This window comes from Equus asinus, chromosome 2, assembly GCF_041296235.1.
Source record: "Equus asinus isolate D_3611 breed Donkey chromosome 2, EquAss-T2T_v2, whole genome shotgun sequence".
NCBI classification, from domain to species: Eukaryota; Metazoa; Chordata; class Mammalia; order Perissodactyla; family Equidae; genus Equus; species Equus asinus.
Window position 1 is genome coordinate 115,402,631 of NC_091791.1, and position 26,280 is coordinate 115,428,910.

At 45.1% G+C, this 26,280-nt stretch overlaps 1 protein-coding gene across 6 annotated transcripts in view; it reads right to left on the minus strand.

Moving 5' to 3' along the window:
- The window catches only part of OTUD7A (OTU deubiquitinase 7A), a 392,936-nt gene that overhangs the window by 91,282 nt on the left and 275,374 nt on the right, over nt 1-26,280 (minus strand). For 5 of the 6 annotated variants that reach the window (XM_044763182.2, XM_070496820.1, XM_070496801.1 and 2 more), the window contains 2 exons: nt 15,875-16,057; nt 10,380-10,598 (listed from right to left, as the gene is read on the minus strand). In XM_044763182.2, the coding sequence (XP_044619117.2) occupies nt 10,380-10,598; nt 15,875-16,057 (402 nt within the window). The remainder of the gene's footprint in view (nt 1-10,379; nt 10,599-15,874; nt 16,058-26,280) is intronic. The other variant, XM_070496818.1, reaches the window with a different exon arrangement.

Consider the following 26,280-nt stretch of genomic DNA (forward strand, 5'->3'; position numbering starts at 1 on the left):
AATATGAATGTAAAAAGGGGCAAAAAACTCCTGAAAAGGTACTGGCAAAAGAGGATATCCAAATGGTCAGTAACACAAAAACTTACCCAACTTCATTAGTCATTAGAAAACAAAAATTAAAACCACTATGTGAATACCACTACACTTTCAACACAATAACTAAAATGAAAAGACATCCACAAGTCAGGAAGAGAGTTCCCACCAGAGACTGAATCGACCTGCACCTTGATCTGGGACTTCCAGCCTCTAGAACTGTGAGAAAATAAATTTCTGCTGTGTAAGCCCCCAGTCTATGGTGTTTCGTTATGGCAGCCTGGACTAAGACAGCAAATGTCCCTCAACAATACAATGGATAAATATTTTGTAGCATATGCACACATTGCAATACTACATAGCAACGAGAATAAATAAACTATATTTAACAATATGGATAAATACCGCAAGCCTAACCCATTCATGATTCCATTTAGATAAAGTTCAATAAGAGGCCACAAAAAGTCTACGCTGTTAGAAGTCAGCTTTCTTGATCTGAGTCATTGTTACAGAATGCGTTTTGTTCTGCACTTACAATGAGTACACTTTTCTGTATGTGTGTTCTGTTTCCATAAAGAGTTAAATGAAAGGGTGATGAGGCTGGCTCTTTAAACTACCTTGAGGGAGAGAGCGAGCTAGAAGCTGCTGGCACTCCAAAAGCCATTTTGGAGGCTAAAGAAAAGATCCAGGTGCTGAGATGTCTGAGGGCCAGCGCTTGCTGGATGAAAGGGCTTCAGCAAATCCCGATCTGCAAATACTTCCATTCCGTATTATTTTCCCCATAAAATGCAAAAGAGTACATGTATTTCTGAAATATTGAAGGGGCACCTTAGATGCTTACTGAGTCTATAAACACAAGTCTAAGTCACAAAATCACTAACATATTGTCACTAAAACATACTCTAACATCACATTTTTCTTATTTCTACATAGAATTGCTGATAGACTGGCTTCTCACAGATCTCACCACCATCAATCTTGTTTTACCACTTTTTAAGTCATCTAAAAGTTCTCTTCTCCAACCCTTCCTTAGTCACCCCCTCACTTGCTTTTCACTTCTAATACTTGGATTACCAAATGGAATTCTTTTTAGTACTTTCTTTTTTCCACGCAAATAAAAATAAGAAGAGTGATGATGCAATAGTGACAATGAATATTTTTTGATGGTGTGAGATCTATTCAGCCAGATTTATCACAGGAGCTTCATTTATCACTGCATATTATGGGACTCTGGGATCAGTCAGCACATGTCAGAATGAGGAGCGCTAAACGCCAAGACTGGGGACTGTGTAATTCGTGGGGCCCCTTTACTCTCCTCCGTGTGCAATGTGGCCGCTCTTGCAGTCAGCACTATGTCCTTCTACGACTGGCTGACATCAGTGTTACTTAATAACTGGCTTCTCAAGACGGATCCTTTGGGGATTTTCTCTGGTATTGGTGATTTACTCTTCTAAAAAACCCAAGAAATCACGCAATTATTATTTGGAATGGCAAACTCGGCAGCAAATAGCCGGAGGGAAAGGGTGACAGTGCCCATGGCTCTGAGCTGGGCTGAGGAGGTACAGTGGATAGGGCAGGGGCAGGCGCCCAGAGCCGGGGCTTCTGGCTCTGCCGTTTTACAGGCTGGGGGGCCACGGGTGAGCTGCTCTGCCTCCCTGAGTCTCCCCTTCCTTATCTGTGCAGCGGAGATCATGTGGGAGATCTGGAGGTAATTAATGCCGCATAATGCACCTAGCACATAGTAGGTGCTATACGAAAAGCACAGTTATCGTAGTGCCTACCCCTGCCTCCCTCCAGAGGACCACATCTTTCAAGAGAGCCCAGTAAGAGGGCATGGTTTCCTCGGAGGGCTCAGACACACGTTGTTTGAAATCTGAAACCATCAAGAGTAGAATTCAACCCAAACACACACTCTGCCTCTAGCCACAGTGCGCGGTAATACACCAACCCAAGTGAAATGGTTAATGATGGCACACTGGGAAGCTGGGAGAATTCCCTTGATCACAATATATTCCACAAGATTTAATCTCTCAGCCTGGATCTTTTAGAATAGCCACACTGTCAAATTGAAAATAACAGCACCGCATTTGTGGCAGGCAGACTTCTAAGGTGGCCCCAAGATTCCTGTCTCCTGGTGTACACCCGTGTAATCCCCTCTCCTTGAGTGTGGGTGGGACCTGTGACTATAATGGGATGACACTCCCACAATTAGGTTACATTACTTGGCAAAGTGAAGGGGTTTTGCAGATGTAATTAGTTGACTTTTCAGTTGACTCTGAGGTGATCAAAGGGCGATTATCCTGGGCGGGCCTGACCTAATCAGGCGAGGCCTTTAAAAGAGGGTTTGGGGATTAGAGAAGGTGGAAGTCAGAGAGAAGAGAGAGGAGAGGGAGATTCTCCTGCTGGTCTTGAAGAAGCAAACTGCCGAGTTGTGAAGAGAGCCATGTGGCAAGGACCTAGGTCTCTAGAGTGGTCTCCAGGAGCTGAGAGCTTCCCTGGCCAACAGCTATCAAGAAAACTGGGGCCTCAGTTATTAAGCTGCAAAGAACTGAATTCTGTCAACAACCCAAGGGGCTCAGAAGTGGGTCTTTCCCTAGTTGGGCCTCCAGATGAGCCACAACCACTGACAACCTGAATTTGGCCTTGAGAGGCCCTTGAGCAGAGGACCCATCTAAAATGCACACACTGCTGATCCACAGAAACTCTGAGATAATAACTGTGTGCTGTTCTGAGCTGCTAAATGTGTTGTAATTTGTTATGCAGCAATAGAAAATGGATGCAGTGTCCTTTAGCCAAAGGACATTCAAATAGGAATTCTGTCCATTCGTTTCACATTCCCATCCCAGGAGTGCTTAGAAAGTGTCTAGGACACATTTATGTGTGTCCCTGAAGTGCACAGTGCTAAGGGGAGCTATGCACAGAGAAGCACCTGAAGTCACAAGGAAAGCGGACCGCTCCTGGAAGGTGCACAGAGAACACTGTGGCCCGGGGCTGGGAGCATGTCCACATCCCAGAGAAGACATACAGCAGGGGCACAGTGGTCAGAGAACCCGTCCTGGACAGGACTTGAGGGACTCAGTCCTCGCCCTATGTAATTGCTTCCTAGTCTCAAGCAGCCTGCAGCATGAACTAACCACTATCACTCATGGTGGGAAAGGTCCCCTCGGTTCAATTCCATTCTGGTGCTTCTGCATGATGCCTAGAGAACTGGGGGAGGCAGAGGGCAGGCAGAGGCAGGCCGCTTTCTCTGCGACTCCCCAGCCCCATGGAAGCTGTTTCCTGCATAACCCTCATTGCCTGGGGCTTGGAGTGTCCCTGTTCCCCATTGTCACTTCTAAGCTATCTCTCCTCCTTCAAGACATGCAGCCTCTTGGGAACCCACAGCAGACTCGCTGTTCACACGTTCTCTGCTGCAGTCATACCAACGTCCAGTCACCGCCCTTCTGTCCTGGAGATGTTGACTGGTGGCACAGGAACCACTTCCCTGCCCCTTCTGCCGTCACTTCCCAGTGATTTTGATAGGCACTTCTTTTCAGTGGTGTTCCCAAGCATGCTTAATCCTTGTCCTCAGGTTCCCTCCTCCATTTCATGGTGTACTGCCCACGTCATCCTGGGCTCTGTTGCAAGGGTGTCTCCCCTCTGGCCTGTGAGCCTTAGGGGACAGGAGCACATCTCTGTGCTTGGCTCAGGCTGGTTGGACACGCACTGAGTCCAACCCAGGATCCACGGTCCCAGTGGCCTCAGGCCACCGCCCCCCCCCCCCCCACCCCACCCCGTGCTGGTGGGGAGAGGGGGAGCAGAATAACTTAGAGAAAGTGTGATTGTCTGATCTTGAGGGAGAAAGCACAACACTGAGCCTGTCACTCCAGGTCAGGTGAGGGGCCATCCTGCCCAGAGGTGAGAAACAGACTCCAACACTTCTAGCAGTCCCTTTGGTATGATTCCACTTTCGTCCTTTAGAAGATAGGCCTCTTCTTTCTTGCTGGCCTCACAAATCCGATGTAAATAGCGCTCTCTCCAATTACTCAAGGCCTTCCCACGGCCTCGGCTTCCTGGAAATTTCCATAAAACACGGAGAGCACTAAAGTTTCAGGGTGGGAATGCCACCTGAAAAATTGTTCATTTTCTACAATTCAGATAATGTTCACACCCAAATTCTCATTCTTACCTCTCCCTCCTCTTCCTGCATGCCACCATGTTTACCTTCTAGAAAGTACATCACAGGGTTGGTCACTAATGCCATGCTCCTAGTCCAGGGAGAGGACTCCTTGGAAACCAGCACGTGTAAGTATTAGTTGGTACCTCCTTACCCTCAAAAACTTAAACAAGTAGTAATTGAGCACGTTAACTGCTCATCTACCTCAAAAAGGACGCACCTACGCTGAACAAGACAGAAGCTGGCTCACGTCAGACCCCAAGCAGCTTCCCTCCCCCAGGGGCATGGTTTTCCACCTTGTCATGGTGATTCCAGGATTCTGAACCCAGGAGAGGAGCTATGGGAGTGAAAATTCACCAGCACAGATAGAAGCCATCTTTTACCTGGAAGTAATCCTGCATATCTAGAAGTTATCTTTCATCTAGAAAGAATCTTGTACACCTAGAAGTAATCTTTCTAGATTTGAGAATTGATACCATTTAAAATAGGGCATCTTCCCTAAACATACTACCTTTTTTTGTGTGTGTGAGGAAGATTGTCCTTGAGCTAACATCTGTGCCAGTCTTCCTTTATTTTGTATGTGGGACATGGCCACAGCATGGCTTGATGAGTGCTGTGTAGGTCCACGCATGGGCTCTGAACCTGCAAACCCCAGGGTGCTGAAGTGGAATACGTGAACTTAAGCCATTGGGCTGGCCCCATGCTACCTTTCTTTTGCTCAAATTTCTTATGGGGAATTTACCAGTTTTTAAATCTCAGTCTAGCTCACATATTCAGTCACACTTTGAAGGTGACTAAATCATGACAAAACATTATGTGCCCGGGGAGATGGAAGGCAAAGAAGGCTTAGTGGTTTGATTTAAGTTGGCTTCCAGAAGTTAAGACTCTTATCCCGTTGAGAGCAATACTGGGGCTGTGAATCAGGTGCGACCACCCCGGGAAGATGGCCCAGCCTGGTAAACGTCAGCACTTCCCAGCCTCTGGAGAACTAAAATACGCCCCATGCTATTCTAACACCTCCCCCGGACCCAGAACGGGATGCCCAAGACACAGGCATTCTTCACATGAGCAGAGTGACTGAGAACCTGGGTCAATGCTCCTATTTCTAACTTTGGTGGAGTAGTCATTCACATCTCCCCCACAAGAACTTCACTTAAGAACAGAAAAAAGACATGGGAACTGGCATTGTCAATATTTTTTTAAAAACTTGAGCTCCTGTAAAGAAGAAAATCACAGGTGAACACCATCAAGGGAGGCAGGTGGTATTATGGGTAAGGAGCTATTTATTAGTCACTTATTCTGCCTTTTCCAAGCAACATTCCTCTGATTCATACATGACAATGGGACCAATTAACTTAAGCTTTGTAACAGATGGTTACCACACAGTTTAAAATAAGATGTCATTTTGCTTGTCACCCACTAAGACATTTAGATGAAAGAAAACAAAACATGACAATTCTCTAGGCGAAAGACGAGCACATTCTTGCCCTAAATGTGACCCTGTGATTTCTTTTAATTCCCACCCACCCAGGGCCACTGATCCCTGTTCTCTGGGCATCACCGTGCGTTGCACATGCTTCCTCCCATGGACTGTGAGCTTTGCTCTGGGTCTGTCTCCCTTATGTTTCTGTCTGTGCTCCAGACTCCCTCATCCAGCTGGCACTCAACATTGCACAGAACTGTGTTGGGGGCCTGATGGGAGGTCCCTATGATGAGCTCATTCCTTCCCATGGACTTCCTCTCACATTGCTCACTCCCACATCTATATCCTTAGCCCAGGCCTCTCCTGAACCCCAGACTCACACGTGCAACTGAACAGCAACTTTACAAGTCTCACCAGAAGCTCAGACTTTGCCTGCTACAACGGGTCTCTTCATCGCCCCTCAAGCTGCCCCTCCTCCAGGGGCCTGCATATCTCTGCACCATACCATCTTCTGCCTAAGTGCTGGGGGTAATATCCTTCAGGTCATGCCAGATGCTTATCTCTCTGCTATAGCCCCCATCCAACCCATCAGCAAGTCCTGTGGGTCCATCTTTAAAACAGACCCTGCTTCAGCATCTAGCTACTTCTTAGCACTTTTACCGCCACCCCCACAGCCCTAGCCACCCCAACCCCATTGCAACCAAAGCAGCTGCCTCCTCCCTGCTTCTTCTCTTGCCTTCCTATATGATTTTTTTTGTTTTTGGTGGTGAGGAAGATTGGCCCAGAGCTAACATCTATTGCCAGTCTTCCTCTTTTTGCTTGAGGAAGATTGTCCCTAAGCTAACATCTGTGCCGGTGTTCCTCTATTTTGTATGTGGGACACCGCCACAGCATGTCTTGATGAGCAGTGTGTAGGTCTGCACCTGGGATCCAAACCCAAGAACCCTGGGCCACTGAAGCAGAGTGTGCAAACTTAACCACTATCCCACTGGGGCAGTCTCCCTATACTCCATTTTTGACAAAGCAGCCAGAGATGTCAGATGTGAATGCAAACATGTCACTCCCTTGTTCAAAATTCCCCCTGGGTTGCACATCCCATCGACAGTTAAGCCCAAAGGGCTCACAAGGGCTCCCCGGGCCTCTGGCGACTACTCTCCTGCCTTCCTTTCCAACTCCTCCAGCCCTCGCTCATGTGCCCCTGGCCTTCCTTAAACAGGCCAAGCCTTTTCAAAGTGCTCCCTCTGCCAGGAACACCTGAGCCGATGTCTCCATCGCTCCCTTCCCCACCCACCCTGCCCTCAGGAGGCCTGCCTTGGTCTCCCCCTTTCACTTCGCATCCCCTGCCTTGCTTCTTCACTTCTCTATGGCAGTCCTTGCCGACTCACTTCGTATTTACAGTCGACCTGTTTATCGTCTTTCCTCCCCACTAGAACTTAATCTCCTCCAGGGCAGGGATTTCATCTGTGTGGTTTGCAGCAGTAGGTCCAGTATCTGCCTGGGGCATTTCACGGGCACAGGTTTGCGTTGGGTGAATCTGTCTTGGTTTGGCAGCTGTCACACATCTCTGACTTTAAGGTGGAAGAAAATGAGGCTCAAGTGGGCCAAGTAACTTGGCCAAGTTTTCTCAGCTGACCCGGGACTCAGCTGGGGGCTGACTCTGGGAGCCTTCAAAGCCTTCTGCACATCATATGACTTCTTGGGCAGATTTGCTCCAATTCAATTATTCTCCCACGGAGACAAGACTCAACACCACAACTCAAACGACTCTCTAAATATTTTCTGACCTATAGAGATATTTCTATTTCCCGTGTATGCAGTAACTACCCTATTATGCAATACACCTCGGCCCTTTGCACGCATAAACTCGCTGGAACCCCAGACACCCTCTAGCCCACACTGTGGGGAGCTTCCAGGCCAGGTGCCAGCTGGTACTTCCCAAACCTAGAGACCCATGATCTCTGAGTCTTTGTACAGGTGAAAGCAGCAGGACAACCCACCTGAGGAATGAGTGGCTTCTTGTATTCATTAAAGAATGAAGAGCATGCTTCCTTCCCCTCTCAGGAGGTCAGCGGTTTTGTGTCCTGAAGATCTGGCCCTCTATTGCCCCCAAGGCTGTCGTAGGGTGGGAAGGGATTGTGCCCTCTGGGGCTTTTAGGCCTGGGGAGAATAGCACTGCCCATCTGCAGGTTCTGTGGGAGGTAAAGACTGGCACCCCAATCAACACAGAGGCCCCTCAAACGGATGGGGCTGCCCACGTGCCTTGGAAAGCCGGCAGCCCCAGAACGCCCACATCAGGCACTGAGAACGTGGAGCTGAGCGCCCGGGACGGACTGCTGGGCCAGAGGCAACACTACCTGAATGAAGGCCATTTTTGCAGATTTCCTGGGCCACATGAGCCCTGGGCTTCTGTAGAGTTCCAAAGGCAGGGAAGTCCCTACCCCGAAGCCCTGTGACAGAGATGATATTTCCTTCCAGACACAGATATGCCTTGAACAAGTGGATCTTTTCACTAGTTTTTTCACATCTGTTTCAGTCTCCCATGTACACAGTATGCGTGCACACACATCCCACGCACATCAACACTTTATTCACAACGATCCTGAGCACTAAACTACCAGGAGGAGGACACCTCACAGCCAGCAACACTGAGCAGCTTTCTCAAATCGCTGTTCTATGGTGGAGCTCTGTTTTCCCCACGGATAGTGACAGGGACCTGAGGGGCACAGCCTGGCTGGGAGGGAACAAGGCCACCTCCTAGTGGGCCAGGCTCCTCACCACAATGGGGCGGGGGACTGTATTGGACTTGCCTGGCACCAGCTGGGTGTCCCTACCAGAATCCAGGCACAGACAGGGCCCAAGGGATGATCTAGTCTACGCCCCTGCTTGAGAGTTGAGGAAAGAGAAGTCAGATGGATGGCAGGCTGGGGTCAGCTTTGTGCTCCCAGCCAGCCTGGAGACTGTCTCACTGCACTGAGGAAATGAACGCACATCTATTCTGTACTCCTTCGTTATCTCAGTTCCTCATTTCTCTGTCCTAGGCTGAGCCCTGACGTTCAGGCTCTCACTGCACCAGCAGCGGGGCTGCCAGCCATTGCAGATCAGCCAGCTTCCCCGAGGCTGTCTTGCAGCATCGACAGGGCACCTTCCCCGGTGTGTGGGGAGGGGCATCACTGTGCCAGGTCCTCCATCTTCTTGGCAAGTGACATAAACAATGAACTGCTGGTGAATTTAGCATCTTAACTCAGTAAATTTGGGAGTTTCTTCGGTGAGGAAGATTGGCCCTGAGCTAACATCTGTACCAATCTCCCTCTATTTTGCATGTGGGATGCCACCACAGGGTGGCTTGATGAGGGGTATGTAGGTCCATGCTCAGGATCCAAACTGGTGAACCTGGGGCCGCCAAAGCAGAGCATGCGAACTTAACCACGATGCTACTTGGCCGGGCCCAAATTTGGGTTTTTAAAATGTGTTTCCCAAGACTGGGATGTTTTGAGTAAAATAGTACTCTTTTAAAATGCTAATTGAGAAGGTAAGATGTAAGTGATAAAAATTAATATGTGATATATGGAAAAAGTAACAGAAAAGCCATTCAAAAGAAGTAAAGGCTTTTGCTGAGCATGATAGGGCTGGAGGAGAAGGCTATTGTGGTGGACTCTGCACCCTATCCCAGGACTCTAGCTTCAAATGAAGTAGCAGCAATTACTGGTATTCTTTGTAATCATCAGAACCAAACTCTATAAAGGTCTGAACTTCTGTGGCATTCAAAAGAAATTAGCTCATGAAACTTTTTTCTTTCTTAACCTATACCGATTTTTCCCCTCTGTCAATAGTGAATCTTTTGTTTAAATTATCTTATCTGAATTACTTACATAGAAGCATCTATAACACAGCCACCCTTCAGAGTGAGTGGTTTAGGATTACTGCTAATCCAGACGGATTGTTTTATGTCTGTTGATCAATGACCCCAAGGTAAGACAGAGCAAGGCTGTGGGTGTCAATCATCAGGCTGCTTCTGACAGCTGTGCAGCAGCTGAGAAAACAATTCATCCATGGTCCCAACATCAGAGCCAACATAGTTACGGGCACCATGGCGCCGACCCTGTTCTGAAACCAAGCAGGCCCTGGGGAAGGCTCCTCCCAGTCCTGTGGCTGAGACTCGCTTGCCAGGCTGCCCAACACAAACAAGCTCCACTAATCACTATCCTTTCCCTTGTCTCCGTGTGTTCTGTGCCTTCCTTCTTGAAGCAGGTGGATGAGGATGCCTCTTGGATTGCTCTAAGAAGCAACAACATGAAACCAAGTAGACAGAGGAGCTCGGATCCGGTGAAAATGCCCGCCACACTGAGGAGGTTACATAAGTTGCCCATGTCCACAGGAAGAGACAAGATCTCCTATTTTTCTCAAAGCCCATGGTCTTTCTTATCTTTTGTTTGGCACCCGTGAGGAGCTGTGGAGTTGGAGAGAGAAGTAAGACAAAGCAGCTAGAGTCCTCTTTAGCGGGCACTGGCTGAGCTAGCTTGGATTGAGGCGTAAATGGAAAACTCAAGAGATCTCAGCCCCACGGTCACTGGCTCCTCTATCCAGCCAGTGCTGGGTTGGAGCAGAGCCTGACTTCAGAGCAGGGGTCTAGTACAGGCATCTGGGGTCCTAATGGAAAATGCCAGAGCCAGACAACACGCTTCTCTCTTGCTCATGGAAGTAAGTTAGGCCAGCCTCACTTGTTCCCTGAGCCTCGGGAATTTGGGCCTGCTGCAAGGAGCCACTCACCTGCCTGCTCCAAAGCTACCATTGTTGCCTGCTCGATCAGGTCCCGTTCGATGAAGCTCCTGAAGTCTTCGCTGTACACGCTCAGATCTGGCAACTGGAATGTGTAGATTGGCATCTCCAGAGGGAACTGCTCGTTGTTGCACTCACTTGCCACGTGGGACCGGGCCAGGGAGACGATGGCTGAGCTGGCATGGGAAATACCCCGGGAAAGTCGCTTTTCTGCAAGGGGAGAGGGAAAGACAACCACAGGAACTGAGTGGGTGCCAGGGTGGCTCCGGGAGCTTGCACACCCACAAACACAGACATGCACACACATACACCACATGCATGTACACAGATATACACACACATACATGAAACACACACCGCATATACACAGATGCACACACAGAGCACACATACACACACACGTAAACACCATGTATACATATACAGGAACACACACTGCACCCACACATCTGCCCCCCACTAGCCCTCTGTGCTGTCAGTCTCTTCCTGTGGGCCTCCCTGCTGCTGGGCTAACATTACCACCACCTGGCGTATGGCACTTACTCTAAGTCATGAAAGCACTTAGAAAGAGGCGAGGTGCAAGTCCACCACACAACGACACCTCAGCATCCTCAAAGATCACCAGGTTTGCCTTTTGGGTCTTAAGTTATATCTAACTCAAGTCAGCAGAGCTGCCCTCTCCCAGCACTAAGTGCTACAAGGAGACGGCCTTTGTTTTTATGTGTTTATATAGTTAAAGCCAGAAGCAATCCATTCCGGCTTTGCCACTGCAGCTTGGATTTTAAGCTAGGTTACTTTACTGAAGCGACTCTGATAAACACATCCCACATGAAGATTCCCAGAACACAAATGTTAAGCCATTACATGCTTCTCTTTCTGTTGTCACAGCACTCTCAAAAACTACTGGCCTACTCTGGTCTTATTTTGCCTGGGCTTTCCAACCAACGACCGAGACACGCAGTGTAGAATTTCTCTGTTGTACAACATGTTACCTTGTTAGGAAATCGATCATGTGATCTCAATCCACAGCAAAAATGTAGATGTATTTGTTCTCTTGGCACTGTGAAAGTATACTTGTTTTTTAAGTCCTGTGCTTAATCACAAGCATTTACCATAATATGAGGATTCTTAAATATATGATTTTAGGAACAGGTTTTCTTTTTTACAGTCTATATTTGTAGTAATGCAAGATTCTTTCAGCAAGGCAGTAGCCTTCATTTATTTTGCTCAGGAGAACAAAATTCAAACTGATGTTTGAGTATTGTCTAAACCCTGTGGAAAATTCCTAAGTGTATCCATTGAGGTCATGAGGACTCCCACTTCATTTCAGGTTAGTCTGCTCTCTGGTCAGGTTCTGTGCTCGTGCTGACGCCCCTCTGAGTCGAGCCTGTACTCCGCTGTGCTGATGGAAAACCCACATCCGCCCGTGACTTCATCCCCACTTGCAAGGGGAGTGCACAGAAATGTTACTAAAACAATTTTGCTAAAGCAGACTAAAGACAAGAGGCTTTTGATTCTAGGGTAAGTGAGTTTTAAGTTCAAAGTTAATTCTCAGAAGCCTCAAGTATTTGTGCATTAAAATAAATGGCAAGTCTCAGAGACAGACCATTTCAAAATGGATAGTTTTGATTCACCTTCAATTTCACTCTGAGACCAAGATGATTAAGTTATTTTATATTTTGAGAAACGGCAAGAAGAGAAGTCAGACCACACAGATCATGAGAAAGAAGAGAAATGGAGCACGTGGAGCTGCTTATACCCATAACCACCACAGCATGGGCGAGCAAACAGCGTTGGCCAACGTCCGGGACTGTCAGGGTAATGCTGAGGCAGCTGGGGTGGGGCACGGAGAGCAAGAACGGGTGGGCTGGCCAGGCCCTGAGCATTCCCTCCTCCCTCCAGCATATCCTGGGAGTTTGACAGTTACAACGGAGGGTGGCAGCCCCCGGAAATGAGCAATTTCTAGAACTGAGGTGCTGGGAGGTTTCCCAAGGAACAAACCCAACTGTGGGGAAGGGAGCAAGTAGGGAACATTTGAGCCCAAACTAAAGCATCCAGAACTCTCCACACTGAGTGCACTCCACCCTACAATCTCATTCAGAGGAGGGCAAGCCAGAGCCCAAGCTTTCGTCCCTTCCCCCTGATATACACAACTACAGATGGCAGATAACCCAAGACGCTGTGCATTCTCAGGACAATGCAGGAGGCATCTGTGGAGTGCAGGCACTGCTAGAGAAAGTCAGCAACATACCCCTGTCGGGATGGGCCAGGAGGACAGGATTTTAAAATAAGCCTTCTAAATATGTTCAAACGGAAAAGAGAATGCTAGAATGAGAAATAATTATAATGACAAAGAGCTAATTTGGGATGAAAAATGAGAATGTGATTAACAGAATGGATTCATGTGCAGAGTGAATCAGGATGTGAGATGATCAGGTCAAGGAAATTCTTAGAAGACGTGAAAATGCGATGCAAGAAGACAACGGAGGGAGAGATTGAAGGAAAGCATTGAAGGAAAACAATGGGACCCAGTATTCTTATTCCACTAAACAAAACTTTAAGTATATTACACAAACATCTTTAGGCACTTAAGGACTTAGGAGAACGATCATACAAAATTCCTTTAGAAAATAGTCTTTAAGGAAGTACTCTTTCAGCAAAAGATAAATGTGAGTAAATAAAGAAGTTAATTGCTGTCTAAACAAGCAACAATAATAACCTAAATATGCCTGAGGGCAAGTGAAGGCAGGCAGGGAGGAGATGAAAACATACTAAGCTATATGTCTTTTTCAGGTAAAATATATTTGTTAAATACACTGTTTTAAAAAAATAATAGGAAGAAAACCCAAGGTTTTAATAGAACGGGGTAACTGTTACATGAGTAAAAGTAGAATGTATAACTCTCAAACCAGTAGAAAAATTTAATTAGCCGGAGAAGATAGGAAGAGAAAAATACAAACACAAAACATGGCAAATAAAACCCACAACATGAAGAAGTACAGATACAATATAATTAAAATAAAATAAATAGATTAAGTTCATTGCTTGAAAGACAGGCTCTTGGATTGGATGGTAAAATAATACCTGATGATAAATTACTTGCAAGAATCACATTTGATAAAAAACGATAAGGAAGGGTTGAAAATAACAGCTGAAAAAATAATATTCCAGGAAAATATAAACAAACAGAAAGGCAGGGAAGAGATTTAATATCAACTAAAACAGACTTAAAGATAAAAACCATTATGTGGGGCAAAGAGACATTCCATATATTGGTTAAAAAGCCACTAGAGCAAGATGATCTAACGATTATGAATACATATGCACCTAACAATATAGGCTCAAATACAGTGGGAAGGACGAAGCTAAGAGAAGAAAGATCATACTTATTAAAATTTCTAACTCAATTGTGGGTTTTCTATACAACAGAGTAAGCATGAAAGAATAATCCAGGATATAGATTCCAATAAGGCCGAGCTAACAGAAACAAAGACAACATTCATTGAAACACTTTGGGATGGTTGAGCTACTGCAATAGGATGAGAAATGGAATTCACTGTGTAATATTAAGAAGAATATTAAATTATTTATTTGGAAAGCCCAAGAGATTCTCTTAGAACAAACAATTAGTATCAATAAGAGAATTTATGTAATTACTAAATAAAAGATAAATACGAAAAAAGTAAGTTGCCTTTCTCTATGCCTAAAGTCTTAGAATCTGAATAAATTGAGAGGCATATGTAATGTTCTTGGATGAGAAAACATTACAATATGCCAATTATTCCTAAAAAAAAATCCAATCCAATTCCAACCAGAATTCTAATTTTAAGGTTTATATGGCAGAATAAATAGCCCAAAATAGTGAGAAGATTTTGGAAAAGAATAGCAAGCAATAAAGGAACTTGGCCTTAGCAGAGAGAAATACTATATGAAACTACTAGAGTCAAATGTAGCAGGATGGGCAGCCGCATAGATGGACAGAGTCCAGAAGCAGATGCAGGCACATCTGGGAATTTAATGTATGGCAAAGTTGGCATTTTAGTTCAGTGGGAAAAAGACACTTCATTCAACAAATGTACTGCGATGACTTACTCTCGATCCAGACGAAGCAGAACACAAATCCTCAGCGCTATTTATTAAAAATTTCAAATCAATTAAAAGACCTACGGACAAAACTGAACAACAAATATAGGAGAATATGTCTGCAACTTTGCCTTCCAGAAGACCTTCTGAGCGAGAGGACACTATCAGCCATGAATGCAGAGGAATGTAGACATTTTGCATGGCAGAATACTCTGAACACAGTCATACAGCAAGTGATACAGTGGGACCTACTCACACACACATATATAAAACAAGTGTGGTCTTAATTACAAACAACGCTACAAACTGACAAGAAAAATGCAAACAAATCAATAGGAAAATGGGCAAAGTATGTGAATAGGCACTTTGCAGAAGGGGAAATCCAACTGGCTAACAAGCACATGACGAGACCAAAATTAAAATAACACATGACTGTTCACCCTTCAGAGTAGAACAACAACATAAAATCATCACGAGAACATCCAGTGCTGGCAAGAATGAGAGGAAACACCCTGTTTCACATACGGTGAGCCAAAATGTGTTTGGGAAAGAAGTCCTGAAGTTATTAAGTGAAAAATACACATGAGTTGGCAAAGCAAATCCCCTTTGGGAATGCTAACCTACAGAAATAAAAGCACTAGTATGTAAGATTACAGGCATAAAGTTTATTTTAGCATTGCTTGGAGTGTCAAAAACAAACGCCACCACCCAATAGAAAACAGAATAACTGTTAATACAGATGTGGTTTAAAAATTATTGTATGCTGTGGAATAATATATTAAGAAAATACATTCATGATTTATGGTTCAATGAAACAAGCAATTTGCAAAGTATTATGTGCCTTTGACTCTGATGCATTTGCATTTTGAACAAGCACGGTGAGAGGAGCGGAAGGAGACAGGTCAGGATGAAATCATTGGTTATTGCTTCCCTGAAATTTGGGAGGTATGGAGAAGAAAGCTCTTATGTTTTCTTACATATCTTTGAATTGTCTTCTTTGCTACAATAAGCATATCTTACTTCTATAATTAATAAAAAGAACAGAGAAAATAGAGCACATGGGATGATGAACATCAATGTCGAACATATTTGGAGACTATGTTGAGAAATAATTGAAGGAATTAGAGATGTTTGATCTGGAAAACCCAGGATTCCACGAAGTGTGTGGGGTCCTAGAGATCCGGACTCACTCTCCCACTTTTCTGAGGCAAAGGCAAGAGCCATGAATGGAAGCTGTAAGAGACATTTCAGCTTAACCTGAGGAAGGATGCATTGAGAGCCCAATTTGCCTACAGCTGGAAGGCGATAACCTCGCCATTCTTTGTGCCCACAGCCCTGCCCTTTCAAGCCACAGGGCGCTGGCCCAGGGCGGCCATGCCTGGGCTCAGTACCTCAGGCCGTACCTTGGGCAATGTCGTCCTGCCTCTGCAGGCAGGGCCGCTCCCCCTTATGCCCCGGCTGGGGTGGCTCTCGCTCGGGCTGCTTGGGGCACCTGCCCTCATTGAACACATGCGGCAGGTTGGCTGTGTGCACCTGTCGGAGCTGCTCATAGTCACTCAGAGCGGCTGTCAGGTCCCAGTTTTTGCCTGTGGACAAAATAATAACAAGAGATAAGAACATGAACACATGAATAAGGACTTCACTGTAGAAAATAACAATGCAAAGAAGGGTTTCTCCTTAGCATGTTCACTAATGAACTTTCCCCCAGCAGTTCTTGTTTTTCAAAGGGGTAAAATGACCTTATACATAACCTCTAAAAGTAGAATTTCACAGCCATGACTGATGTCCATCTGAAATATGTGACTAGATCCAGTCTCGGAGCCTTCAGATGTACATGCACACACGTAACAACACTACATTCCTAATTATCACATCCCCCTCCTAAAATCAAGTTACAGAGCTTACTCTCAGGGAGAAGCAAAACACAAAGTAAAAAGAATTCCCAAACTTTCTTTGGGCTTTTTATCAGAGTTTTACCTTTTCTTTTAAGCTTAATGTTGGAAAAGCAGAAGCTCGAGAGGGATTCTCTGTGTGAAAGCTTGAGTAGGAGGCGGACTTCAGAGCCCAGGCACTGAATGAGGTGAGATGCCAGGCGGGACAGGCGTGTGCTCCCTAGGCGAGTGCTCAGCAGGTCCCCACCCCCACCCCCGCCCACACACACACACACACTGTGGGATGGGTGCCAAGTGTTTAAGCAGACTCTTCGCAGCGCTAGGGGAGCTATTTCGGGGAGGGCTGAGCAGTGCAGGAGCTCTAATTCCTGACTGGGAGGTGGCGGCCTTCCAGTGGAAGAGGAGCCATCACACACTGCATTCTGTCCTATGAGGCACCAGGTGCTTTTTCAAGACAAAGAATTAACAACTAGCTTTAATTGTAAAGAGCAAGTAAAATCTTATCCTCTCCTGGTTAATTCCCAGTTAATAGTTAACATAACTATTAACTTATAGTTAATAACTTACAGGTATTAACTATATTGACTAACTATATGCTGAACCATGTTGTATATATAATAGAATGAGGCTTTAAATGTATAAAATAATATCTGAACATCTTTTGGTCTTTCTACTTTTTTTTTTTTTAAGATTTTATTTCTTTCCTTTTTCTCCCCAAAGCCCCCCGGTACATAGTTGTATATTCTTTGTTGTGGGTCCTTCTAGTTGTGGCATGTGGGACGCCGCCCCAGTGTGGTCTGATGAGCAGTGCCATGTCCGCGCCCAGGATCCGAACCAACAAAACACTGGGCCGCCTGCAGCAGAGCGCACGTACTCAACCACTCGACCACAGGGCCAGCCCCTCTTTCTACTTTTTTCTAGTGCAGACTTGATACTATTAATCATAATGTTTAATCATATCCCATGGCCATTTACGCTTTAATCGTATTTTCTCCTCCATGGTCAGCTAACAGGGACACCATAGAAGCATCTCTGCACCATCTCTGTGGATCAGAAATGCAAACTAAACCATCCGGGTCACGCAACAAAAACACAGCAGGGGCTGGTGGAGTCTTGTAAGTGACAGTGGGTGGAGGTCTTGGCGCAAAGTAGCGCCCCCTTGGGGAGTAGCGTAGTGCAGTGGTAGCAGTGGAGGGGGTGGCCTTGGGCAGGGGGCTGCTGTCAGTGACAGAGCTGGTTTAAGGGAACTGAACCGAAGCAGAGATGTGAGAATGCACCTTCACTCTCTCATGTGACTAATAGTCAGGTGTACCACCACGTGATGGAAAACTGGCATTTTTGAGTCTAACTGGCAGTGACTATCAAATGGCATTCACGTTGTGGGCTCAGGGTCTATGAAGAGACAGACAAGACCCCGCCTTCAGGGAAATTATGCCTCAGCAGGGTGACGGCCTGGGTAGGCACCTTGCTCTAAAGCAGGGCCCAGGGGGGCAAATGCCAGAGGGAAGGTCAAGCCTATGTCAGGGAGGAAGGTCAAGGAGAGGGGAGTTGGGGGAGAACTCCCCACCCTAGTCCCTATCCCAAATGCAGATGTACCACCAAGGGTGTGCAAATCAGCAATAACATCAGCACGATGAATCCGGCTGTGAAGAGGGACAGGAGAGGAGAGAAACAGCCTCTGGAGCACCTCAGGAACTCTGGGTGTAGCCGGGGGTGGGGAGGGAGGGGCACTGTCCCTAAACCATACAGGGAGCAGGCATTATTCTAGCTCATTCCAAATGGGAAATGTGGCCTAGAGTGGTTATAACATTTACCTGCTGTCCCTCATTGATACATCCTGGTTTTTGCATGTGAACCCTCCACTCTGGATCTTTCCATCGAGCTACATCTCCCCTTGCAGGGTCACCCTGGGCACAAGACCCAGTCCTGGCAGAGCTGTTGCACCCCAGCTGGGCACTGCTCCCAGAAGCCAGTCCACTCTGGCCCCACTGTACTTCTCCTATCCATGGGGAAGAGCCTGCCCTGCTGCTCCTGCCCGTTCCTTACAAGAGACCCTTCCCAGAGCCCCTGTCCCAGGGTTCCCACCACAAGGCCTTCAGGCCTGAGTGTGAAGGCGGGACCAGAGTGATCACGTGTGACTTCATGGGCCAGTGCCACAGGATGGGGGCATGTTCCCATTTCATGCATTTGTAGGAGGATCAACTGGGACAACAGCAAGAAGGCAGGTGTCTAGACATCAGGGAAGGGCCATCCATTCTCTCTCCTCCCCAGTGATCTCTCACTTTGCTCATTTTCCGACTTGCTCATATCTTTTTGTATTCTTGTATCACTACCTCACACTCATGCTCACTTCGCTGTGCACCTGCCCTGTATCCTTAACCACTTGTGTCCCACCTCATAGCCAAGACTCAGTGAGTGTTAGATGAGAGCAAAGATGGAGGAGGAGAGGTGGCGGCACTGCCCATGAAAGCCTAGCTCCCAAAGGCTCCCTTTTAAGATTTTAAAGAATTCCTCAAGGAGTCAGTACTTCAGTGTCCATGCATGTGGAGAGGGTCCAAGAGGCCACTGCAGTGGGAAAAAAACCAAGACGATGACAGACGCACTCATCAGTTGTTTAGGGAGTTCCTCAAGACACATTTCCCGCTCTGCACAATTCTGAAGATGGCAGCTCAGGAAAACCAGGAACTGTAAATGGTGATTTACAGATGCATGGACTGGGGATGCCCCAGTGATTAGCTTGGCATTGGCGGGTTGTACAGGTTGCATCTAAAAACAGGGAATCTAAAGGATAGGGACAGGAGTGGGTCCCTGGTAGCCTGGAAGGGTCTGGTGCTCAGAGAGCATCAGTTTAAGCTCCTCTTTCATATTTTCCATTTTAAGTCTTGGAGAGTCTCACTAGATGTCACACAGAGTTAGAAAGAGCAGGAAGGGTACAGAGGCCCACAGTAGCCTCACCACCACAAAGAGGGATGGGCTGAGCCCAGGTGGAACCAATAGGGGATGGGGTGGCCATAGGCTGCATGCCCTTGAAGCCAGGACACTCACCTTGAGGAGGCAGTTACTCCAGCAGAGCAGTCAGAACAGGCTACGGGGTGTGGTTTGAGCCCCGGCTCACCTCCTAGCTACTTCTGTGACGGTGAATATAACATTTCACCAAGCAGAATCTCAGATTACTTTTCTGTACAATGGGGCTAATAAAATACATCTAATGGGAACTCTCCTGAGGCTTAAGGGAGACTAGAGATAACATTTGTAAAGTTCCTACCTGTGGTAGGTAGTATTCTGATCCGTCACTATAAATTTTTGCTTATGTCTAACTTTTATCACCTATAGTGGGAATCCAGAACTGAGGTTCAAATCTAAGTCTGTTTTGATTAAAACCTGAGCTTTTGGGGCCGCAGCTCCCTTGAACCTGACCCGGTTTTGGGCGCTGCGACTCCTGGTCACTAAGCAGGCTTCACACTCCTCTCCCTTTGCCCACCCATCATGACCCTCATAAGACCTACCCTCCTCCTCACCTGGGTCCCTTACTCTCCATCCCCACCTTGCCAACTTGTCCTTCCTGTCTCCCCATGCACTGACCTGCGGGAAATTCTCATTCAGGTGTCACTAATGCCATCTCCCAACACAGCAGGCCATTGGCCCAGGGGAGGACACGAGCAGGCCTCACTCTAACATGGACATCCTAAGAGTCTCTTTATCTGGCGTCTCTGAACACTCTGCTGTCTCCTTTTCTGCTCCTTTGCCTTTTCCTTCCCTTAAAACACATGAGTTCCTCCCATTTTTACTCTTGCTCTTGTTTTCTTCTCTTAATTTATATCTTCTTTTGAACACTAAGTCCATCTCTATGTGAATAACCTTAAATCTAGTTACAATTTGTATCCTAAGCTTCAAGGCCAAATATTCAATATGGAAGATGCTAGCTGACTATCTAATTTCTATTCTCCTCTAATTCTATATGCACAGAATCCTGATTTATTTGAGATTCACACAGCTAGAAATACTCATTTTTCTCCTGCAGCCAACTGAGATCTTCAAAATACGTTGCTGTTGTCCTATGTTTTTGTATTTGCTTACTCTGTCCCTTCTTCCAACAGTGTGTCCTCCAATCATCGGAACAGTGTAACTATGTGAAGGAAGACGTCAACCCAAAGACTTCAGAGATGAAGGAAGCTGCCCGCTTAATTTTTTCTTCCAGGCTAGGCCTCGGTTTGCGTTTTTCACAATACAGCAGGTGATGGGGTTCCTAGCAGGCACGAGTTTCACGGTTAAGTACCAAAACCATTAGGACAGTTTACTGATGAAGTGTTTGTGCTTGAAACTTCTAATTCATCCATTTTTTGTTTTGTTTTGTTTTGTTTTGTTTTACTGTCTTAAGAGGAACACCAGACGGGGTTAGATCTCAAGTTAAACTTAACATAATTGTTTCGGCTCTCCAAGTGGCATGCGCTGCTTTAACTTAGCACCCAAGTTTCACATCTATGAAAGAAAACTACGAAGCAGGGAGATATGAACTCACAGGAAGATTTGAAACAGGAACTGACTAAATTCAGGGGAAAAAAGGAGTCAAAATCATTTCAGAGATGAAGTTAAATTACAAGACAGCAAAGAGAAAACAGATACAGATAGTGTAGTAAGGACCATGAAAATGAAAAATAAGTAAAGTGAACACAATGAAACAGAAATAATAACAAAGCTTAGAGAGAAATGGGAGACACAGAATGTAGGTGAAAGAAATATGACAGACATATAATTGGAGCCCAAAATAAGAAATCTAACATAATGGAAAAGAAAAATGAATTTCAAAACCATAATTAATAAAGCAAACTTCTGATACAAAGATTTAATTCTACATATTGAAAGGACACACTGTATATAAGGAAATTGTTCTAATATAATCAATACCAAGATATATCCTTATAAAATTATGTTTTAAAGATAAAGAGAATTCTTTGAAAATTTAAGCAAAAAGGAAAAAAAATGAGGCTGGTGACACACTTCTTGGCAGCTGCATCCAATGCCTGAAGACAACAGGGCCACATCTACAAGATACTGAAAGAAAGAAGTGTGAGCTAAGAAACTTTTATACTCCTTTGGCTATTCTTTTATGCATAAAGGCTATCGATGAACCATTTAAGCAGGTACAAGTTCAGGAAATATGTCCAAATGGATCTTCTCGAGAAAACTACTAGACAATGAGCTCCAGCCAAGCAAGAGATGAATAGGGGTTTGACTAAGGGACATTGAGGCAGCAGGAAATTTATTTAACTTGACATCTAAAAAAAAGTAAAGGTACAGATACAAGTGACAGAGGAGAATGTCAATATTCTGCCAAAGCAAAAATGGTGCAATCAACAAAAATGGTAGAAGGTAGAAAGTAGAATCAGCTGACGCTTGACTCAGCTGTACCACGTGGGAGTACAACATAATGCTTAAAATTGGCAGATCAAATACAAATATGTGAACATATTCATATGGAACAAATGTAAACACTAAAACAGATGAAAGATGGACTACTGACCAACTGGTTGGTAGAAGAGAGAGAGGAGCAGGAGGAGGAAGAAATACAAACTAGCTTTGCTGAGGCAGATCATAGGAACCAACTATAAGAAAAAGGGAAAAAGACATTAATAAAGGTAAAAATTTAAAAAGTAACTACTAGACAAAAAACATAATTTTCCTAAATATTAGAAAAATATTTTAAAATAAAAAGCTAGTAAAATATAGTGAAATTCGGGGCCGGCCCGGTGGCGCAGCGGTTAAGTTTGCACGTTCCGCTTCTCGGTGGCCCGGGGTTCACCGGTTTGGATCCTGGGTGTGGACATAGCACCACTTGGCAAGCCATGCTGTGGTAGGCGTCCCACGTATAAAGCAGAGGAAGATGGGCACGGATGTTAGCTCAGGGCCAGGCTTCCTCAGCAAAAAAAGGAGGACTGGCAGTAGTTAGCTCAGGGCTAATCTTCCTCAAAAAAGAAAAAAATGTGAAAGTCACTTAAACTGAAGTATTTATGTATAAAGATAGAAAATATAATATGATATGACAGAACTAAGACCAGCCATATCTGTCATAGAAATAAATTTAAAGAGGCTTGACACAGCTGTTGAAAGAAAAGGATTTTCACATTATTTCAAAAAGCAAAGACCGACTACTTGCTGTGGATAAGAGACATATCTAGAGCAAAATGATTCAGAAAGGCTACAGCTGAAAGGGAAGGAGGATGGTTTATCAGGTACAGGAAAGACAAAACAACACTACCAACAAAAATAATACAGACGTCATGATCTTCAATCAAACAAAGGAGAATTCAGGCCAAAAAACATTAAGCAAGCTGAGGAAGGCCACTTTAGAAGGCTAAAGGATTCAATTCACAATGGAGATGCATCAATTGTGCTTTTTATCTTCTTTATTTGGGAGCCTGCTGACCTGAGAGAAGTCCCCCAGGGCTATCGGATCCTAGTGATGGCAGAGGACTCCGCTGCAAGCTCTGCAAACCATCCAATCCAGAGCCCACAGCTCAGCCACCACCTGCCTCAGGTTCTCTCTCTCTGGGCCAATGCTCCCCTATGCTAATGACCAGGGGCACAGACAACTCAGGACAGCCCCTCCACCTGGAGTCTGCTCAAAGTACTCAAAGTAGCCAACCCTAAGCCTGATTGCCCTTCTTTCCCCTTTCCTTCCCTTAGAAACCACCATAAGGGCTGTGCTCATGTTTCCCCCTCACTCCCTCTGCCTGCTGACTGGCCCTGGTGCTTCCCTGGGTGGCCCTGCCTGGCGTGGCACACCTTCTGCTTCTAGGGAACTGTGGCCAGAATCTTCTTCCTTCATGACAGTCATTTCCACATCTGAATGTCTTACCACACCTGATTAGAACAAATCCCAGGTACATATTAAAACAGAAGACATAAGAAGTATGAATCTATGCATACTAAATAAAAAGCACAAACTTTATAAAGCAGAAATTACCATGAGACACTAAGATACACACTCGGACATATAGTATTCACAAGAGAATACCATAACCATAAATAGTAGGATAGATTACAATGTGGGGACAAACAGCCTCCAAACCCTAGAGGCCACAACAAAAAGGTTTGCAAGTCTGCCATTGGGTGGCCGAACTCTGTGTCACACCTCACTTCAGGGTTCAAGCTAACAGGGCAGCTGCTCTTAATACTACCTATGAATGTGGCAGAGGGATGAAGAGCCCTGGAGTGCCTTCCATTAGTAATCAAATACTCTGTGACATCTCACTTGTGTTCACAATCTATGGCCCGAACTCATGCCAGGTCCCCTCCAACCACAGGGGCCAGGAGGCAATGCTCCCATGTGCCCACAAGGGGGAGGAAGAGAGCAGGACAAAGTCTGTGAACAGCATCAATGACTAATGATACACTGGATGTGAAATTGACATACATGAAAAAATAGCCTTTGTACATCTACACAAAAATAAGTTAGAAGGCATAATAGAAGAGAATATTCCACTTACAATTACAACTAAAAGAAAAAATACTGAGAAATAAACTTAAAAGAGATGTGTAAAACGTGAAAAACTTGTAATATCTCTGAAAGGCACAAAAGTAGAATTGCACACACTACGTTCTTAGTCTGAAAGACTCAATATCATCATTTCTTCCTAGGTTAATTTATAAGTTTAATATGATCCCAATAAAAAATATAGGAAGGTTTTTTGTTTTTTTTTTGGAATCAGACAAACTGATGGTCACATCATTTGGAAAGCTACGCAGGAACAACCACAGGTCCTCTGAAACAGAAGGGCAATGAGGGGAGAGCTGAGGGGGAGGGGCACTCGCAGACACCAAAACCTACTTCTCTGCCTCAATAATTGCTATATGAAAATGAGGTAAAACAACATATGGGGAAGTCTCAGAGAGACTTAAATATGAAATGTCAACAGACAAATGTCAATCTGGGAAAATACTTGCAACTCATATCACATACAAGGGGTCATCTCTGAGGCAGGTCAGTTCCCAAGAAAACCTGGGGAGGAAGCACGCAGGCAGGAGGTTTGTGGGGGATGGGGCAGGGGGCTTCGGGAGAAGCAGCAGACCCACCATAAAGGGGAAGAGAGGCCTCTGCTGACTCGATGGGTGGCCTGGGGGCGGGGATGGCCCCTCAGAGGTGCCTGCATTGTGGTAAAGGGCTAGTCCAGGATACTGAGACAAAAAGAAGGCACTGGATGAGGGCTGTCCCCAATGGGCAGAGAGCCTTGGGTGAGGTGATTCGGCAGGGGGCAACTTCTGAAGAGGGACTCAGCCATTAGCAGCTGCGCTCTGTACTCTGGCAGGACTGCCTGGGCCCCAAAGAAGGAATCTGGGCACAAGAGCAAATGCTACTACCTCTATTTTCCCCTGTGTGGGGTGTGTGTGTGTGCGTGCTTTGCCCAGAAACCAGTAACAAAAAAAAGATGATACACAGGCAAAGGACAGGAACAGAGAGTTCAGGGAAAAATAATCACAAGTAGCTCTTAAACACATGAAAAGATGCTTGATTTCATTCACAAAAGAAACGCAAATTACAAATATATTGAAAAAGCATTTTACACATTTCAGAGTGGCGAAAATGCAAAGGTTGGCAACCCACCTGGTCACCAAGTTTGTGGGTAAACAGGCTTGCTCATCCACCTGCTGGTGGAAGTGCAGAATGACATAACCCCCAAGCAAAGCAATCTCCCAATATTCACAAAAATTACAACGCACTTATCCTGTAACCCAGCCATCACAGTTATCTAACCATGGCCCAACCGTTCACATATAGGAATTTATCCTAGAGAAATACCTACACACATACAAATGAGGTATGTACAACACAGTGACTGCAGCATCGTTTATAACAGCCAAATAATGGGAACAAGCTAAACGTCCACCTATAAAAGACGATTTGAACAAACTACAGTGCACTCCAGGTAACAGAATGCTACACTGTTGCATGAGGAATGAGGAAGCTGCCATGGAAAGACCTCTATGTACATTAGGGAGTGAAATAAACAAAGTCTAAAATATTTATAATCCTACCCTTTGATTAAGGATAGAAATATATGCATATATATATTTGCTTACATTTGCATATACAAATACTGGAAGGGCAAATAAAAATCTAATACAAGTGGTGGCTAGGGGTCAGGGAGGGGTCGGGTATAGGGAGCAGAGAGGGCGCAATGTTTTCAAGGTCTTCCTCTTTTGGGTTTGAACTATTTGAATAAGTTAGCTATCTAAAACAAATAGTAAATAAAATTAAGCTAAAATTTAAAAAAGGGACCTAAAAATAATTACCCAGTATTTTAAGTATATTAGAGTGGGAACTTTTTCATAATATTTAGCCTTCTATATTGCCGGAAATGGAAGATCTTATCTCATTTACATTTACAGGCAGCAACTTTGAATTTCCTGGCTATTGAATGCAGACAGAAATAGAAAGAACCAATTGAAATAGCTGATCCTGTAAGCTACCTGATATTTCTAAGGTCAGTTTTAATTAGCTTATTTTCCAGAAATGTGGGGAAGGAAATTAGCCCAAAGGCTGCCTCAATAATTTTCCACTAGGTCGTAGTTCACCAGATGCTTGTACAAATATAAAACATAATAACATAACAAAGTCATATTATTGATACTTCAAGAATTTTCGATCCAGAAAACAAAAAAAAATAGTATGATTTTGTATTCCAACGCAACTATGGAGGTTAGTATGTGCAACAAATTTAAATAAACGTTGAAGGACAAGAGCAAATACATTTGTGCCTGTTCATTCTTTGACCTGCTGCAAAACGGCTTCTGTGTGCACCAATCTACCGGAGCAGGTCTTCTCAAGGCTACTAACGACTTTGATGCAGATAATCCAAGGTCTCGTCTCTGCGCCCATTTAATAGAGCTGATCTCTCCCTCCTCCTTGATCACTCTCT